The sequence below is a fragment of the Eptatretus burgeri genome, chromosome 4 (assembly GCF_056783735.1).
Source record: "Eptatretus burgeri isolate ZD-2024b chromosome 4, Ebu_testis_v1, whole genome shotgun sequence".
NCBI lineage: Eukaryota > Metazoa > Chordata > Myxini > Myxiniformes > Myxinidae > Eptatretus > Eptatretus burgeri.
In genome coordinates, this window is record NC_140964.1 from 122,770,414 (window position 1) to 122,789,651 (window position 19,238).

General features: G+C 46.0%; 1 protein-coding gene across 1 annotated transcript in view; it reads right to left on the minus strand.

Annotated features, from left to right (window-relative positions):
- Positions 1–4,026: 4,026 nt before the first annotated feature.
- Positions 4,027–19,238, minus strand: part of ESS2 (ess-2 spliceosome associated protein) — a 47,152-nt gene continuing 31,940 nt past the window's right edge. Inside the window, exons 9-11 of the mRNA XM_085879936.1 lie at positions 13,490–13,590; positions 13,231–13,346; positions 4,027–5,673 (exon numbers count right to left, since the gene is read on the minus strand). Coding sequence (XP_085736062.1) covers positions 5,331–5,673; positions 13,231–13,346; positions 13,490–13,590 — 560 coding nt within the window. The 3' untranslated portion in view covers positions 4,027–5,330. The remainder of the gene's footprint in view (positions 5,674–13,230; positions 13,347–13,489; positions 13,591–19,238) is intronic.

Here is a 19,238-nt window from a genome sequence, read left to right on the forward strand (position 1 = left end):
GGGCGATTTGAAATCCAATCTCTTTGCTTTCTGGAACTCATATATAAGCATGGTGAAAATTCTGCTCGACTTCATCCGATCAGAGAGAACTGGTAACTGGCTGGCACATTTGTCTGCTACTGCTGCCATGTTGCCGTACTTTTTTGCAATGGATCGACCCAACTACTCGAAGTGGATTCCAATTTTCCTCACAGACATGAGGAAGCTGCCAGATACACATCCCAAAGTCCACGAAGAATTCATGAATGGAAACCATTCAGTAAGTCGTTCTGGTCAATCGTTTAGCCAGGTATGGACAGACATGGCCCGGGAACAGTCTGTGAATCTCGATTCAAAGAAACACGGAGGAATCATTGTTATCACCCATAAATCTGGTGCTCTGGAAAGATGGTTCCTGACAAGTCACGAGAGAGCAGCCATCACAACAGCTACAAAAGAAATGTGTGGTTTACAGGATAGTGATCAGATTGGGACCCACAAGGAATCTTCACAGAATCGCATGAGCAGAGGATGAAGCCGATGTGCAGAAACTGATCTCTGTGTTTACATCAGAACTGATGACAATTCCTTTCTTTCTAACACAAGACACTGACAGTGAAGTTTTACCACTTCTGAATATTGCTCCAGGTGCTGTTATGCCAAAAGACCTTACATATAATCTAATTCATGCGGTCGACCTTGGTAAAAGTCACATGGAAAACTTTGTTGAAGAATGACTAAACAGTCATTCTAAAAGCTTCTGGGACCCAGTACCACAGTTGAAATTGAAAACATTTGCTAACTTCGTTCAGAAGACAAAAACGAAGACGAGAGAAGAAAAGATACAAGTTCTCAATGCAGACAGACAGCTTTTTGGACGATTAGTCAGAGCAGCAAAATCTAGAGATGTTGATCTGAGAGATGTCCTGACATATGAACTGTCAGCTGTTCCATTTGCTTTGGCCCATTCCGATGGAACTCTCCGAGCAAACACCAAGAGTGCATTACTGGAGTTACGAGAGACAGACACAGAGAAGTTTCAAAGATTACCCATTTCAGAGCCACCACAAATGACTGCATTTGTAATAGATGCCATGGCAATGGTGAAAATGATCAAGGTTGTTGGAGTGACAACATTCGGTGCTTTGGCAGATAAATATTGGGAAGCATTTACAAAAGCACTGAACCAAAATGACTGCAATCAAATTGACATAGTCTTTGACCGATATGATAAGAAGGATTCGATCAAAGAGCAGACACGTTTGAAACGGGGATCATCCTCATCATTGGAAATAAAAATTGCTGGAGAAAACACTCCAATACCAACCCAGTGGAACAAATTCATGATGCGAGTAATCCTGTCAATAAGGCCAACCTTACAAATTTTCTTTGTGAGAGGTGGACAAACACATGTACTGCTACATTACCACCAGACAAGTCAGTTGTTCTTGCTGGAGGATTCTGTGATCCACTGAGGGTTGTAAGGCTCACATTAGGTCATTCTGAATGTCTAGATGAGCTGCACTCTGATCATGAAGAGGCAGATACACGCATGATGTTGCGTGCCTTTCATACCTCTCAGGATCATGATAGAGTGGTTATACAATCACCAGATACAGATGTGGCAGTATTAAGTGCCTACTTCTTTTCATCCATGCATTGTCCTGAACTGTGGTTCAGAACTGGTACAAAAGACAAGTTACGTGACTTGCCAATACATACAATAGCAAATGATCTTGGTCCATCCATGTGTGCTGCTCTTCCTGGATTCCACGCATTGACTGGATGTGACAGCACCAGTGCCTTCTCTGGAATTGGCAAGAAAAAAGGATTTAATTTGCTCAAGGCATCTGATGAGCATCAACAATGTTTGTCTCCACTTGGAGAGAATCTCAATCTGTCTTCATTGTGTCAAGCTTCATGTGAAAAGTTGATTTGTGCACTATATTTCAAAAATGGTTACAGTACAGCTGATGATACTAGATATTTCCTATTCTGCCAAAAGCAGAAATAAAATGAGAACTTGCCACCAACATCAAACAGTCATGGGCATCATATTGAGAGGGCCAATTTTCAAGCATATTGTTACGGCTGTGGAAATTCGCATTACACCATAAAGGGCCTGTAGGTGAAATATCTTGATAGGTGCATGTGTAGTTAGCCCTAACCCGTTGTCTAGAGGGAATTTATGTGATTCATCCGGGCTGCGACGCTTTGAGTCAGTCGTTTTTCTTTTTCTGTCTTTTATTTCAAACACACAACATTTCAACAACCATGCCATCCCCATCACAGTGCCAACCACACTGCAACCACGTCACCTTCACCATCTACGCTACCACATCTTCGCCATTCAACAGGCTCCGTGCAGTTACAATCTCCACGGAGGAGCAAACAAAAACCAACAAGGACGGTCGGTGGGCTTTTCCCGCCTTTTTTCCCGTCTGACTTCCCCGCGCTTTGGAGTGGCGGAAGAGCGATGCAGGTCAAAGGTCAGAGGTCATGTGAAGGTGGAGCCTCTTTATGGGGGAATAATTCCCTGGCTCCGAGCCAAGAACCGACTCTCTCGGCCCCCGGACGGAGCGGGGTGGAGGGAAAGCGTGAGGGCACGCCCCCTTCGAGAAGCTTCTCCAAGAAGCTTGAAAGGAGGCGGGGCCGAAAACGGGGCGGGGCGGAAGGGCGGAGTCCCGCGCGATAAAAGACGGACACGGGCGGGTACAAAAAAAGCTCCCTAAAGAAGGCTCCCTGAAAAGCTCCATGAGAGGCTCCCAAAAAGAAGGTTTCCTAAAAGGCTCCCTCTCGCGCTTCTTCTTTCTCTTCATCTTGGCTGGTGGTTCGGTTGGTTGGTCATTAGGAAGAGGTCCTGCGCCCGCGCTTGGCGAGCAGGCCTGTCACAAAGGCACGGACGGGAGACGCGGCAGCGCCCGTTGCGAGGTGGACCTGTGCGTCCGGACGGGGACTGCCGGAGAGGGTTCGCCGGCCACGAGAGAGGTCGGGGCCAGGCGCGACCACGCTGACGGTCGCGGGAGAGGGACGCACCAGAGACAAAAGGGAAGTCGCGACTTTCTTTCTTTCTTTTCTTTGGGGTTTTGGTGTGAATGTCCGTGGGTGGCGCCAGTCTGGCTAAAGTAGAACTGTTTAAGTGTTGCCGTGTGTACGCGTATTCAGGTGTAGCTCTGCATCGTTGCTTTTATTGTTCTGGTTACTATATGCGCATTTTGATTGTGTATTGCTGTAAATACGTGCCTGTGTGTGCGTGTGAATAAAATGGTTGCTTGTTGAACTGTGCCCGCTCTGCTTCGTCTCTTTTCCTCTTTTATTGACCCTCCATCCTGCTTCACGTAAAGGGTTCGTAGTGGGCTTATAACGCCCGGTAATTAATCGGAACCGTCGAGGCTGACGATAACACCGCTCGGTTATCACTGCAGCACGGAACGGACCGCTTAAGCGGATCGTGTCCAGAGTCAGCCTGTGGCGTGGTACGATCGCCTGCTCGAACATCCGCGCAGGTACTTAGGTAGATCGAATTTGGCGAGCAACCCTATCCTGCACGGGTGGGCAATTGGCACGGTCGTGGTGGGGTTAAACCCCCACCCGTGACTAGCTCCCGGCGTTGTTCCGAGAGGGTCACGACTGAATTGTCCGTCCGGTGGGCGACGCGGTCGCGATTCGAGTGACGTGGCCGTCCGCACGCCGGCAGGCGCGAATTCGCAACAATATATTTGGAAGAAATCACTCTGTGCCATTCAGAACTTGCCATCACCTGCTGGACACGGTTGGGAGCTTGTCAGTGGCATACTAAAACCACTTCTCATGTCAAAAGCACCTGCACCAACTGCCATTCTCGAGCTCATTTCATGCAAATGCAAAAAGTCTGCATGTAGACGGAATGACTTGTTTCGATGCAAAGCAAATGGCTTAATCTGTACAGAAGCTTGTTTTTGTATGGCCGATGAACAATGGGAAAACATCCAAACCCAAGTACATTCCACTGATGACTCTGACACTGATGAATAATTGTGAGAAAAAAACAGAAATTCATGAGTCTCATGGGATTGACTGATTTTATTCAAAACCTCTACCTGAGCTGTTCCACATTCCAATCTTTCATTCTATGGATAACTGAAAATGTTTCAGATATATATATATATATATATATATACATATATATATACATATATACATATATATATATATATATATATATACATATACATATATATATATATATATATATATATATATATATATATATATATATATATATATACATACACACACACACACACACACACACACACACACACACACACACACACACACACACACACACACACACACACACACACACACACACACACACACACACACACACACACACACACACACACACACATACACACGTAAAATTCATGCAAACTTATCCAATAACTAAGAACAACAATAACATTGTATTCATATAGCATTGAATCTTTTTTTTGCACATCTCAGAAGATAAAATAAAAGAAGATCCAATTTTGATAGTTTCACATCTGTGTGTATCCCAAAAATAACTTTGGTAACCCTGTTTTCTCATTGATTTGAACATAAATTTTGTCGAGCCATTGAAAATGTGTAAAATCAGTTTTTGCTAATAACTGATAATATATTAGCCATTTCTGGCATCCTAAACATACACTAAAACACGAGAAATCCTAAAACTTGCTTTCACAAAACAAGTTAAATTGCAACCTACCCCTGGTATGTTTCCACCCTCACAGCAAATTACTTATACGTACCACAATCCAGAACTACAATATGCCTGGATATGTTCCTTAGGTATGTCCCAAGCTGGAAAAAAAAAAAAGAGTTAAACCAAATAAGTACAAGATGGGCTACATTTTCATATTTCTCGGCCTTGTATGACATTTGGCTCCTGGACTAATAAGAAGGAAAAGTATTAGACTCAAGCAGATCCAATCATTTGATCCAAAACGAATGATGATGAAATCTGAAAAACCGAATGCAGAGAATATTATTCCAAGTTCACTACGTGGCAGGAACTCTACACAAGGTTTAAATTCACAGAACAATCCAAGACATTTCAACTTGCAGTCAAATTTTCTGATGCCCCGAATTCCTCGTAATGTTTAACCTGGTCACATTTTTACCTTGGCTGAGCAACAGCGCTGTATCATTGAGCCGTTTCCATGACCACAGGCATGATGACAGATTCGCAATGCTACAAGTAATAATGCAAATCTGTCAATAAAGACAAACACTGAGGTTTACACAAACAAAAGAATAGATCACTATCATTTAAAATGATGCTTTTCATCTGCCCAAAATATTGTTCTGTTTTTTTCACTTAGCACTTAGAAGAAATCCGATGCCCTCTTTCTGCTTCTGTGTAACTGAGAGTCTGTTGGTTTCAGTGCTTCTCTCCTTGTGACATCCTGGAGTTTGGATTCTGTGGCGGTGATATACTGAGAAGGTAGAGGACAAGCCACAGGAAAAGCAAGCAAGCCGTCTGTCAGTGAGGGCCGGTTGGAAGATACCGGCGTTGCAGGTGAAGCTTGTTCACGACTGGATGAGGTCCGGCCAGGTGTGTAGGCTGCTCTGAGAGCCCGGTCAGTGGGAGTGCCGTGAGCTGAGGCGCGAGCAACCAAGCGTTGCATTGCTGGCGTTAACGAACCACCAAACACACCGCTGGATGGACTAAGGAAAGATTAAAAAAAAACAAAAATTGGAGGAAAAAAACAACCATTCAGGTAAATATTGTTAGATGCTTAATGCAAGCTCATTCCCATCATACAGGGTGATTTTTTTTTAAATATTCGACACTATAATTCTCATTCTCGTACACTAAAACTATATCAGCTCGCAACCTAATATTTTGCATAAATGTAGCCTCATGTTACAGAAAGACATAACATGATCCACACACTTGATTACCTTAAATAAAGTGCTGAAAGTGTCCACCACCATGTTGCAGGCACAAATTAATTCCTCACAGCATGCTCTCCGAAAGAGTGCAGCATTTTTGGGGGGGGATATTGCTGATTGTGTCACTGATTATTGCTTTTAATTCACCAAGAGTGTGTGGATTTGTAGCATACACAATATCCTTCAAATATCCCCACGAAAAGAAATGTGGCGACGCAAAATCTGGGGATCGAGGTGGCCATAATGGCTTGGACACTACACTGTCACAAAAGAGTAGCGGAAGTTCGTTCATGCTGTATCGTGAAGTGTGACTCGTGGCACCATCTTGCTGAAACCATCCTTGGTTGATTTCATCTTCTGTAAGGTGCCCAAGAAGCTCATGGACCATGTTGATGTAACGTTCTGAGTTTACCGTTTCTGAGAAGACAATTGGGCCAATAATTATTTGCCTTGGCGTGACTGAGTGAAAACTGTTAAACGTCACTGCCGGGTCACGTGATACCTAATAACTCTCAGGATCATGCAACGTCTTTCTGTAACATTAGGCTACATTTACGCAAAACACTGAGTTCCCAACAGACATAGTTTTTAGTGCATGGGAATTATTTAGGGTTCTAAAATAAAAAAAAATAAAAAAAAATAATCCTGTATAATAATCTTCCATCCCCACTCATGATCTCTTCTACCCCTGTTAAACCAACTCACAGCCAACACGATTGTCTTCAGGTTAACAATCTTTACCTCCACCACCAAATGTGGGTGGAGGTTATGTTTTCACCCCTGTCAAACTTTGTTAGTTCGTCTGTGAACAGGATATATCAAAAGGTTGTAGACGGTTTCATACGAAATTTGGTGGAGAGATTGGGTTTATGACAAAAAAGACCGTTTTTACAGCCATTTTTCCATGCTGTGCAGGGGTTTGGCTTTTTCTTGAGGCAATGTTTTATGGCCGGATGCCCTTCCTGACGCCAACCCTGGTCGCCTCTTACGACACACAGGGATATGGTACACCTATTCTAACCGGGGCATACACCGGGACCAGTACACTGGTACTCATTTCGCCAACCTCGGAAGGATGACAGGCTGAGTCAACCCCCTGGTGTTAATTCAGCAGCCAACGGGGCTTGAACTCAGGACCCTTGGATCCCAAGCCGCCACCCTAACCACTAAGCCAACACCAGGCTAAGGGTTTATGACAACGACGAAATTATTAGGTTTTGGTGAATATCCGGATCCGGATCTGAGAATTATTGGTTATTCTTCACCAATGAGAAAAGGGGCGAAAAACAACATACAGAATAGCATGATATCTCAAAAACGTTGTGGACGAGTTATGACAAAACTTGGTGGATGAGTTGGTTAGGTGACAAGAACAAGCCGATTAGATTTTGGTTATGTCTGGATCCAGAACCGGCCTATCAGTGGGATACAAAACGTAAACTGTTCAGCCTGGTGGAGGTACGTGCTCTAGGAGTGCTCGTTCAAATTGATTTTGCTTTTACAGCCATTTTTCAACTCCCTTCACACGGAGCAACGACTTCCACTGGCTCCACGCTGGTGGGGCCAGGCCCAACTTGCAAAAGAAGGACCTGTGGCTTAATAATAACGAACGTAGAGTTACCACGTACACGTATACGTAGAGTTCTGTAGATACCATGTATACATCAGACAAAGAACCAAAATCGATGATCCAGCTCCTAGCCCCACCATCTTTTGAAATTGTCTTGATTCGCTGCCACATGGAGGCCGCCAACCAACCGCCATCGAGGTATCCACCAACTTGTTCGTGTTTGACCGTCAGTTCCGATTCTGATGTACCATACTGTTGCAGAGTGTTGGTGCTGCCAAAGTAGTTTCTTGGCAAGGGTTATGCTGGGTGGTTTGCCATTGCCTTCCCAGGCACTTTCAGTATGCAACCCTTATTTACTGTCACCTTGCTCTTCTATTCCACAAGTCCAGCTTTTGCAATCAATAAAAAGGCAGGGCTTTTATTTTGGGACAATTTACATAGTACATGTGCCAAAATGTCAGATTTTAAACCTGTTCTTGTATATACAAGGAGAAGCAAAAAACACTTCTGTCAGAGCTGTCTCATCTGGGTTTGAATGTCGACCCAGCTATAAAGTGTCATCTCGGTGTTTCGTAGGCAGGACGAGACAACAATATGTAAGCCCGTCCCAATGATGGATGTTAAACGGTGCCCCATCTGCTATTATTAGGTAATTGATGTTAAAGATCTCGTGGTGTTCTTCACGAAGCGCAGGTAAGCTCTCGCCAGCACGTTAAGAAAATTACTAATTTCTGGAATACTCAGTCCAGTCTCCTGTGTCAGTGTGGTGATCCATCCAGGATTTAACCACTAGCGCCTGGCCAATGAAATTGCCTCTGCAGCCTAATGCAACTAGTGGCACAAGGACGGCAAGGAAATTAACACATACAGCATAGACGTTGACATCACCCTTGGAGGTAGGCCTCGGGTGCTTTAACCTCTCAAACAGGTATACTAAGAATTAGGCGTGCTAGTCAGATGCTTCAACCCTGTAAAATGCAAGCAATAACAATTTATTTGATGTTCCAAACTGCCTTCACTCATGCACCACCTGTGTTGGGAAATATATTGTTACATCAATGGCAAGAAAATAAAGGGGGTGGGGGAGTGGGGGTGGTAAAGAGGGCCCTGGTAGTTTATGTGTTAAGGAGAATAATTGTGGTTGTATTGCTCCTGTTGGCCCTTCGTGACTGGAAGGGCTGCCTTGCATACCTGCGAGACCATAATTTATGTGAAACAGGCAAAGCCGAGTAATGAACGAAGAACTGGAAAAAGCTAAATAACTGAAAAATATGTCCAGAAATAATTTTTAAAATTTAAATCATGCAATTGTGTCAACACTATATATACAACTACTTGGGCAAACCTCAAATACCAACGCTTGATTTATACTGTAATTCAAATAAACAAAAGATCAGCCCTGTCATGAAGCTCATTGGGATCCGATATCGCCTCCAGCATGCGTAATACGCAAACTATTTTTTTAATCTCTGATTTGTTATCCTCGTTGTTATTATTGGTTACTCGTATGCAAAAGATATCAGTAAATGAAAATAAATTGTTTTTCCATTTATTTTGGCGAATCGACCCACAATGAAACATGAACAAATATGGCGGCCTCCATGTGGCAGCGAATCAAGACAATTTCAAAAGATGGTGGGGCTAGGAGCTGGATCATCGATTTTGGTTCTTTGTCTGACGTATACATGGTATCTACAGAACTCTACGTATACGTGTACGTGGTAACTCTACGTTCGTTATTAATAAGCCACAGGTCCTTCTTTTGCAAGTTGGGCCTGGCCCCACCAGCGTGGAGCCAGTGGAAGTCGTTGCTCCGTGTGAAGGGAGTTGAACCATATGAGGCGGTGTCGATGACTCCGTTCCACACATGGCTATACGAGAGAAGGCATGCACAGTAATGAATGATGAGTAGTTGTTGGAGTTTGGAAGGACAGAGCATATGGAGGTGGATAATGGCATGAGAGAAATAAAACCGAAAAGAGGAAGTAAGCGAGGGCACCAGACAGCCTCAACTTGCTCCCGAACCTCCATCTATATGCCAGCAGGCATGACAATGACGACGCCAAGCTGCAAGTCCCACCAACAAGCCAAACAAAATCCTGCCACGACAGCCACTTAAGCCCCCCACCCCCAGTCCAATCATTTGCTCTCCTGCACCCCCGACCCACTTGAAGTTACTTTGTTCCTTTGCTCCCATCCTCCCGGCTTTTTCCTTTGTCCTGACCAGGATCGCAGTACTTGGATATGGCACAAGATTAGAGTCCTCTCCATGCGTCTCATAATGGCCCATGAGAGAATGTGCCACCATGGGGAATATAGATTTCATTATTTGTTAATACCGCTGTGCCTGTGTATTATTATTGAAATCTTATAAAATATTTTGCATGGAAAGCCTCCTTTAGGCCTCAGTCACATTTGCCACGGCGGCCGTGGGGTCTTCAAAATCTACGGCCACTAACAATTATACGGCGGCCGCAGTATTTTCACGGTCACACAATGCAGCAGTGACATATGTTTTTATTTTTCGGGGAGCCGCATGGCATATTTAGGCCTAAGTCACATTTGTCACGGCGGCCGTGGGGTCTCCAAAATCTACAGCCACGAGCAATAATATGGCGGCCGCAGTATTTCCACGGTCACACAATGCAGCAGTCACATATGTTTTTATTTTTCGGGGAGCTGCACGATGTATTTATAAATTGTGGAGACCAAAAACGTGGGGGTGCCGTACGGCCTTTGATTTGATGTCGCACGGTGACCTCAGGGCGTTCCTGTGGCGGCCATAGAATTTAAGGCAGACACAAGGTGCCCGCAAGGCGACCGCAGGGGGACCGCAAGGTGACCACAGGGGGACCGCAAGGCGACCACAGGGGGGCTGCAAGGGGGCCCAAGGTGAACGTGCGGCCAGACGGATGGTAACGAGTGGGTTTTTTTTTTTTTAAACCAGTTTTTTGTTTCAACTTGTCGAATTGCTATGGCGAACATAGAAATGAAAAAAGTTATAACTCCGCGTTATAATTCCACGGCGACCTTACGACCTGTAAAATATAGCCATACGGTGTGGGGCCACCCTGAGGCCACCGCAGAAACTCTGCGGCCACCGCACGTTTCTGTCAATACAGAGGGCGTACAGCCGCCGTAGAGCAAATGTGACTTCGGCCTTGGGTCTTAGAAGTTGTGGAGACCAAAAACGTGGGGTTGCCGTTCGGTGTTTGATTTGATGTCACACGGTGACCTTAAGGGGGCCCTGCGGCGGCCATAGAATTTAAGGCAGATGCAAGGTAGCCTCAAGGTGCCTGCAAGGGGACCGCAGGCGAATGTGCGGCCAGACGGATGGTAACAAGTGGGTTAATTTTTTTTACCAGTTTTTTTTGTTTCGGATTGTCGAATTGCTACGGCGAACGTAGAAATGAAAAAAGTTATAACTCCTCATCATAATTCCACGGCGACCTTACGGCCTGGAAAAGATAGCCAAACGGCGTAGGGCCACCCTGAGGTCACTGCAGAAACTCTGCAGCCGCCGCACATTTCTGTAAATTCAGACGGCGTACGGCCGCCGTATCCTCGCCGTAGAGCAAATGTGACTTAGGCCTTACAGCCATTGAAAGTTTGGAAAAAGGCATGCATGTAACATCTTTGGCATGCAGTAACATCCAGCCATTCATCGCTCAGTTGTCGGGGTGTGGGCCTTAAGTGGGTCGCGTTTTTGAGCTGCTCTTGTGATACTTCCCCCCCCCGCCCCCCCTCCCCCCCGTGATACCCCATGCACGTGATGATATCTGCATTTTAACCAGAAACAATATACTAGCCAACACTGGTTGTGGGTGAGTGAAAGCAGGAGTTACTTGAAAATCACGAACCGTAACTCTCACTGTACAAACAGGTCCTCAGATAAAAGTTTATCACTCCACCTCAGCAGAGATTTTAAGACATCATTTATTTGCATTACGTGAATGAGATTCCAGTTTTGTTTCCATGCCATGCCTACATAGATCATGCTAATCCATCCATCCATTGCGACCATACTCAATGCAGAGCGTTGGTGCTGCTTGAGCAGTCTCCTCGGCTATTGGTCACAATTCTGGACGGGTCACCACTCCGACGCAGGATATCAGCAAGCTGGCACTCATTTTGCAGACCTCGGAAGGATGACAGGCAGAGTCAACCTCACCTGGTATTAATTCAACAGCCAAGGGGGATTTCAACTCAGAACCCTTGGATCCCAAGCCCACCACCCCAACCATTAAGCCAACACCACGCATAATGCGATTGCACTCCCTGATAGCCTTTGCCTTCAATATGTCGCACAATTCTGCAAGTTTGAACGGTATCACTGTATTTCTGAAGAGGTACAATCCAATCACAAGCTATCTTGCCACTCCACAGGCTAGGTATCACAGCATGGAGGAAGTCTTCCTTTGAGAGGAATGGTGAAAAGTTGGTTAGGAATGTTAATATGAAGAAAAAATAAATAAAAACTTTAGCTTTGAGGACTCGATGCCACATGAAAAACTTTGCTGCCTTAGTCATTTCTATATGGAATTTTACCAGTTTTTTTTGTTTCGGATTGTCGAATTGCTACGGCGAACGTAGAAATGAAAAAAGTTATAACTCCGCATCATAATTCCACGGCGACCTTACGGCCTGTAAAATATATCCAAACGGCGTTGGGCCACCCTAAGGCCACCTCAGTTTCTCTGCGGCCGCTGCACGTTTCTGTCAATTCAGAGGGTGTACGGCCGCCTTATCCTCGCCGTAGAGCAAATGTGACTGAGTACTTCCACTGACGCACTGAATGAACAAAGCGCGAAGATGTGGGTAGAACAGGTGGGGGAGACACGTGGACAAACATGAACGCTACGTTTTGTTCGGTTTTTTTAAAATGTATTGGGTTTTTAGGGCCAAACTTTCTCGAAAAAATTGTTCGGATTCTAATTTGTTCAAACAGCTTGGACGTTCGGATTCTGGGGGACCACGGTACATTATAGTTATAGTATATTCAGTTCTATATACCGGTATATTTTTATTTCAGTAAAAAAAAGGACTAACAGCGTCTGCCTTGAAAATTATATTGCCACCGCAGGGACGCCCTAAGGTCACCGTGCGACATCAAATCAAAGACCGTACGGCACCCCCACGTTTTCGGTCTCCACAATTTATAAATATGCCGTGCGGCTACCCGAAAAATAAAAACATATGTGACTGCAACATTGTGTGACCGTGGAAGTACTGCGGCTGCCGTAGAATTGCTAGTGGCCGCAGATTTTGGAGAGCCCACAGCCGCCGTGGCAAATGTGACCTTGGCCTTAGGGTGGTGGGCTTGGGATCCTTTGATCCTGAGTTCAAATCCCCCTTGGCTGTTGAATTAATGCCAGGTGAGGTTGACTCTGCCTGTCATCCTTCCAAGGTCAGCAAAATGAGTACCAGCTTGCTGGTATACTGTGTTGGAGTGGTGGTGACCTGTCCAGGATTGTGCCCAATAGCCAAGGAGACTGCTTTGGCAGCACCAACGCTCCAATGGATGGATGGATGGATGGATGGATGATATATGTACAAGCTCCTTCTTGAGCCTCAAATCACTGTGAAAATGTATTTTATTATTTTATTGAAAGTAAATGATTCCAACTATCATGATTTCAGTTATTTCAGCTCCGCACAGTCCTTTCTTCCCCAAGTGCGGATAAAAGTCGTCGGCCCAAAACAATGGAACGTCTTCCCATGTGCCTTGCCATTATTCCAGTCGGCAACCAACCAGTCACCTTGTGAGAGCTCGTGACACTTGTTGCAATGCTGCCTGCTTGCGGGCTCTCTGCTTCGCTGCTGCTTCGGTCGCCATTTTCAACCCCAACACCTCTCTCCTTCCTTGGGCTGGGATCTACAAATGGGACAAAAAGATTTACAGGGAAATGTCAAAAGGACAAAAAGTCGTCTTCATGTTAACTGAAGAGTTTACACATGGGTTGTTCACACCAACAACCTTAGCTTCAGATGGTTAAAAAATACAGATAAACAAAGTACTTTAAAGGCAGGGCCAGGTGTGCGGTCTGGGTGGGGGCTGTCCAATGCAAATGGTGTTCCCTCCATCTCACCCCATGTCATCAGTGGAGATTCTGAAACACCTGGCATGAGGAAGCAAATGAAATGCACAGCACTCAACTCGGTTTTCAAACAATCACATCAAATGCACGTTCATGAAAAACAAACAAACAAAAAAAAACAAAACAAGTCTTCCAAAAGCCATAAAATTATAAACCAACTCTCTTATCACTCAAAAAATTAACATTTGACAAAATCCCATAAAACTGTACCAGGCAAGGCATTATCAAATTGTGACAGGTTTTATGGCCATAAACCAGGCAAGTCCACCAGATTATTCACACAAAACAGTTTTGTGTTTGTTTCATCTTCTTGCATACGTCAAGTTTTGTGTTGGGGACACTACCGGATTTAGGGATGGCCAGGTGGGTGCATGGCCCCGGGGCCCCCCACATTTCGGGGCCCCCCACAATTTCGATGACATTTTGAAAATCCCTTGAAAATGTGCTGCTAAAGTTTTATTATCGGTGAATGAAGATTGTAAACTCTTTGTAAGGATATCTTTTCAAAATTGTCCGGCATTATGAGGGTCCTTTTCAAGCTTTGGCTTTTTCAAGCCGTTTCTTCCACGGTCCACAGAACGGATCCAACGTGGTCAAAAATTCCCGGGGCAAGCCTCGGACATTGGGGGCCCGCATTCGGATCTTTTTTTGGATCGATCATCGATGCTTCGGATGGTTGAGCGTGACAAACTAACTACGGCACTGCCCGCCAGAATACAGAGGTCCAGCCAGAGGAGAGGTGAAAAGGTGAAAGTCGACGTGACAAAACTCGGCCAGGCCAGCACAGCACACGGCCGGCAGGGGTAGTATTGTACACACTGAAACTGCAGCTGGCAGGGAACGCTGTCAGTACCCTGCTTACTAGCACGCACAGCACAGTAACACGGTGTGACTTCCTATGTTCCAGGTTTGTGAAACATACTTGTTAGAAAGTCTTTGCTGTTTCACCATATGTATGAACGTTTGGTACTCTTGTGCCCATTAATGTTTCATGCAATTCATGAATACCATGTTGGTGTAGTGCAAGCCTGTAATTCTTACTTTCTTGCCGTTTTCCCACCGGATATGGTGAGAGCTTCCGGTTTCTTGTTGGTTGGTGCAAGTGAACCGTCGCCATATTGTCTTTGCTCGTTGAGTGAGACTTTCGTTATTCGTGCCATTATATTAATAAACATTGTGCAGAAAGAGAACTTCGGTGTCTCGTCTCATCCAAACCGTTTGATCACGGTATTTTCCTGGATCCGCTGTTCATCGTTATCCTCCGTATTAGCAGACTTACCGTAGGTTACCAGAACCTACATTTCAATACTTGTTGTTCGTGATTCCGGTACGTCCCACGTGCACTCTGACAATATCTCGGTTACTCGGTACCTACCAGCTGCAGAAACCACAATGAGCGGCTTTGGTGACGACAGGCACAAATCCAGAGCTCCACGGAAATATGACAGTGGTGCTCAAAAGTGGAAACGTTCCAAGGAAAAAGATGAAAGACACAAGGCCGTCGTCGACAAGACCCAGAAAATCTCAGTTTTTCACTCCTGCACAAACAGGCGATTCGTCCATGACAGAGGCTGGAACACCAACAGAGACGGAACAAGTGGATTTGGCAACACAACCCCCGCGTCAAGATTCGCCCAACATCTCGGAAGGTTCCACCGATGAAGAACATGAATCAGATGAAGAAGCGAGAGATATACTGACTGATCCTGGACCTGGCTTTGCCAATGACATTGGATGTTGGCCTCCTGAGCAAATGTCGTCAGAGATGATCGATGACTGGGCATCACGATATTTGGAGCCCCTGCAGAATTCGACTGGTCCCTTTGATTCATCCATACAGTTCGTTGAAGTTAGGAAACGCTGCTGCTCCAAGAATCTTTTTTTACCGTAGACTACAAAACGGAGAGTCCGTGAAAAGGTCCTGGCTTTGCTTCTCCACATCAACCGGAAAACTGTACTGCATCACTTGCAAGCTCTTTGGAGGCGCTACTGCCCTGGGCGGGGAAGGATTCAATGATTGGAAGCAGGCCAGTCGTTCTATCGAGGTGCATGAGCGTTCGCATGTACATTGGGCGAATATCATCCGCTTGTCAGACAGAGCAACATCCGCAGGTCGTGTGGAACCTGAACTCGTCAAACAGGTGAGTGAGATTGCGTCCTATCGGATGAAATTGTTGGGTCACGGACGAATGGTAACTACCTTGGTTTAATGGAATTGCTTGCGGAATACGATCAATTTTTGGCGCAGCACATTCAGAAATATGCCAAGCAAGGTAGTGGCTACACCAACTACTTATCATCTATGACATGTGAAGAGTTAGTCTCCATCATCGGAAAATCTGTTCTGGATAACATCGTCGCTCATGTGAAAGAGGCAAAATACTTCTCTGTGTCAGTCGATTCTACTCCTGACATAAGCCACATCGACCAGCTCACAGTTATTCTAGGATACATCGAGAACGAGGCTCCAGTGGAGCGTTTCATGACCTTTCTGAGCAACACAGGACACACTGGACTCCAGCAAGCGACGGCATTACTGGATTTTTTGAAAGCCACTGGATTGGACATCGCTAACTGCCAAGGACAATCTTACGATAATGCATCTAATATGAGTGGCCGATACAACGGGATGCAGGGAATGATCCAACAGGAGAACCCTCTCGCAATATTTGTGCCATGCGTGACGCACTCACTGAACTTAGTCGGTCAGTCGGCCATGGGATGCTGTAGACCTGCAGCAGCATTCTTTGAATTCGTGGAACAAGTGTCTGTATTTTTTTTACAGCTTCCACATCACGCTATGCCAGATTATTTGATGCCCTGAAAGCCAAAGGTCTGTAAGTACCAAAGCCCCTCAGCGACACTCGCTGGTCGGCTCATTCTGATGCAACCCAAGCTCTTCTAGATGGTTACAGCGAAATCATGGATGTCCTTGATGAAATCGCAAACGATGAACAACTGAATAGTGAAACGAGAAACACTGCCGATACACTTCACCAAACGATGTGCACGCTCGAGATAGGGTTCTATGCTGGTTTCTGGTCTACTGTCCTTGGTAGATTTGATCGTACAAGTAAAACCCTTCAGTCGCAAGCTACCGATCTCAACACAGCCGTGCAGCTCCTCAAGTCACTGGCGAGCTTCGTGCAGTCATTACGCAATCAGTTTGATACATTCGTTGTCGACGGAGTGGAGCACTCAGGTGCGGAGGAATTCACTCGCGGATCGCGTAGACGAAAGCGTAATGTCTGCCTCGCTCCCTTGGACTACGGACACACTCCAGAAGTAGAACTCGACGCCAAGGAGTCCTTTCGCATCAGTGAATATGTCGCAGTTGGAAAAGCGTACAAACGCTTACAGCGAGATGAGCGACAGATTTGGATTCCTGCGTGCTCTTGTTCAACTCGAAGTGGAGCAGATTCGAGAGTCATGCTCGAAGCTCGTCGAGCTGTATCGGGAAGATCTATCACCTGACCTCACAGAAGAATTGATTCAGTTTCAAGCCATGATGAAGGAGTCAGAGCCAGACTCGGGCCGTACTGAACTCGAGATGTACAGTTTTCTCATCGAGTGAAAACTCACCGATACTTTCCCAAACGTGGAAGTGCTGCTTCGGATTTACCTCTCACTGATGGTGTCGAACTGCTCCGGGGAGTGCTCATTTTCGAAACTCAAGCTTATCAAGAACCATCTTCGCTCCACGATGGGGCAGCAGAGACTGGTCAATCTGACCATCATTTCAACCAAATCTGATGTGCTCAATTCCATGCAGGTTGACAGTATCATATCTGAGTTCGCTGCCGCGAAGTCGCGCAGGAGGCTTGTCCATTAATTAAGGCACCGTGTGTATGTTCATTGATGTGGATGACACTGCCGTATATTTGCGGTCGCTGGAAGTCGGCTATTAATCACCATTTCGGATTTCTCTTGTCCAGAGGGTTTTTAGAAGTTAGAAGATTTTTAGTCGAAGTTCGTAGTATGATTAATGACAGCGCGTCGTTTGTTATTTTCTTATATTGGTCCATCTCTTTCTCTTACTCTTGCAGCAACAGCATTTTTGTGATTTGATTACAGAATGAGCTCAGAGATAAGTCATCAGCTCATAGATAAATCACCAGCCATATCAAAAACAATCCGTCCATCTTGTCACATTGTCACATTTAATTGTAATTTGTGAACATATATGCCAAATCATTCCTGATCAGAATCTGCCAAATCCATAGATACAAGTTCAGTTGTTGATGAAAAAGCAGTTATAATTTAAGTTGTTGATTAATCTCCAAATTTGGGGGCCCCCCACAATCATTGTGCCCACGGCCCCCCACATGGTAAATCCGGCCCTGGTTGGAGATGTTGGCACTGACTTTGTATATCTGACTGAGTGGCAGTCTCAGGTGGCTTTAAGAGCAGCTGGCTCTGTGTGGGTATTGTTGCGAATCTGGAAGCCATGATCACACTCAACATTCAGGTCATGGAGTGCAGATATTTCGGTAAGTATGCGTTTTATAGATTGATTCAACCACTAGACAAGGGAAGGAGAAGCTATGTAAATGCGCTGTGAAGTTATTTTAATAGTCAGGTTTTCTTTTGTTTTACACCCCTTATAACAACAACAACACGCCTTCACCTCGCTTCCTCACACCAACGCCATTGGCAACGTGGGTTCAACCACGTACATGGGCGGAGAACACATTTCCTCAGCCACCGGAGCTCCGACTCCGCCCCAGAGAGATGGAATGTTCCCCGCGACCAATGAGAGGCGTGAGACAAGCAGCCATCGACATTCCCACGAAACCCGGACCAATGAGAGGCATGAGACATGCAGCCATCGACGTTCCCACGAACCCCGGACCAATGAGAGGCGTGAGACACGCAGCCATCGACGTTCCCACGAACCCCGGACCAATGAGAGGCGTGAGACACGCAACCATCGACGTTCCCACGAACCCAGGACCAATGAGAGGCGTGAGACACGCAGACAATGACGCAGGAGAAATGCGACATAAGGAACGCCAGGGCCTCAGAAAGAAGTCAGAGTCGGGGAGTCGGTGAGTCAAAGTCAGAGCGTCAGAGTCGGAGCCAAAGTGATCGACTCGTCTGGTCTGGTCGGCTTGGCAGTGATCGACTCGTCTGGTCTGGTCGGCTTGGCAGTGATCGACTCGTCTGGTCTGGTCGGCTTGGCAGTGATCGACTCGTCTGGTCTGGTCGGCTTGGCAGTGATCGACTCGTCTGGTCTGGTCGGCTTGGCAGTGATCGACTCGTCTGGTCTGGTCGGCTTGGCAGTGATCGACTCGTCTGGTCTGGTCGGCTTGGCAGTGATCGACTCGTCTGGTCTGGTCGGCTTGGCAGTGATCGACTCGTCTGGTCTGGTCGGCTTGGCAGTGATCGACTCGTCTGGTCTGGTCGGCTTGGCAGTGATCGACTCGTCTGGTCTGGTCTGGTCGGCTTGGCAGTGATCGACTCGTCTGGTCTGGTCTGGTCGGCTTGGCAGTGATCGACTCGTCTGGTCTGGTCTGGTCGGCTTGGCAGTGATCGACTCGTCTGGTCTGGTCGGCTTGGCAGTGATCGACTCGTCTGGTCTGGTCGGCTTGGCAGTGATCGACTCGTCTGGTCTGGTCGGCTTGGCAGTGATCGACTCGTCTGGTCTGGTCGGCTTGGCAGTGATCGAC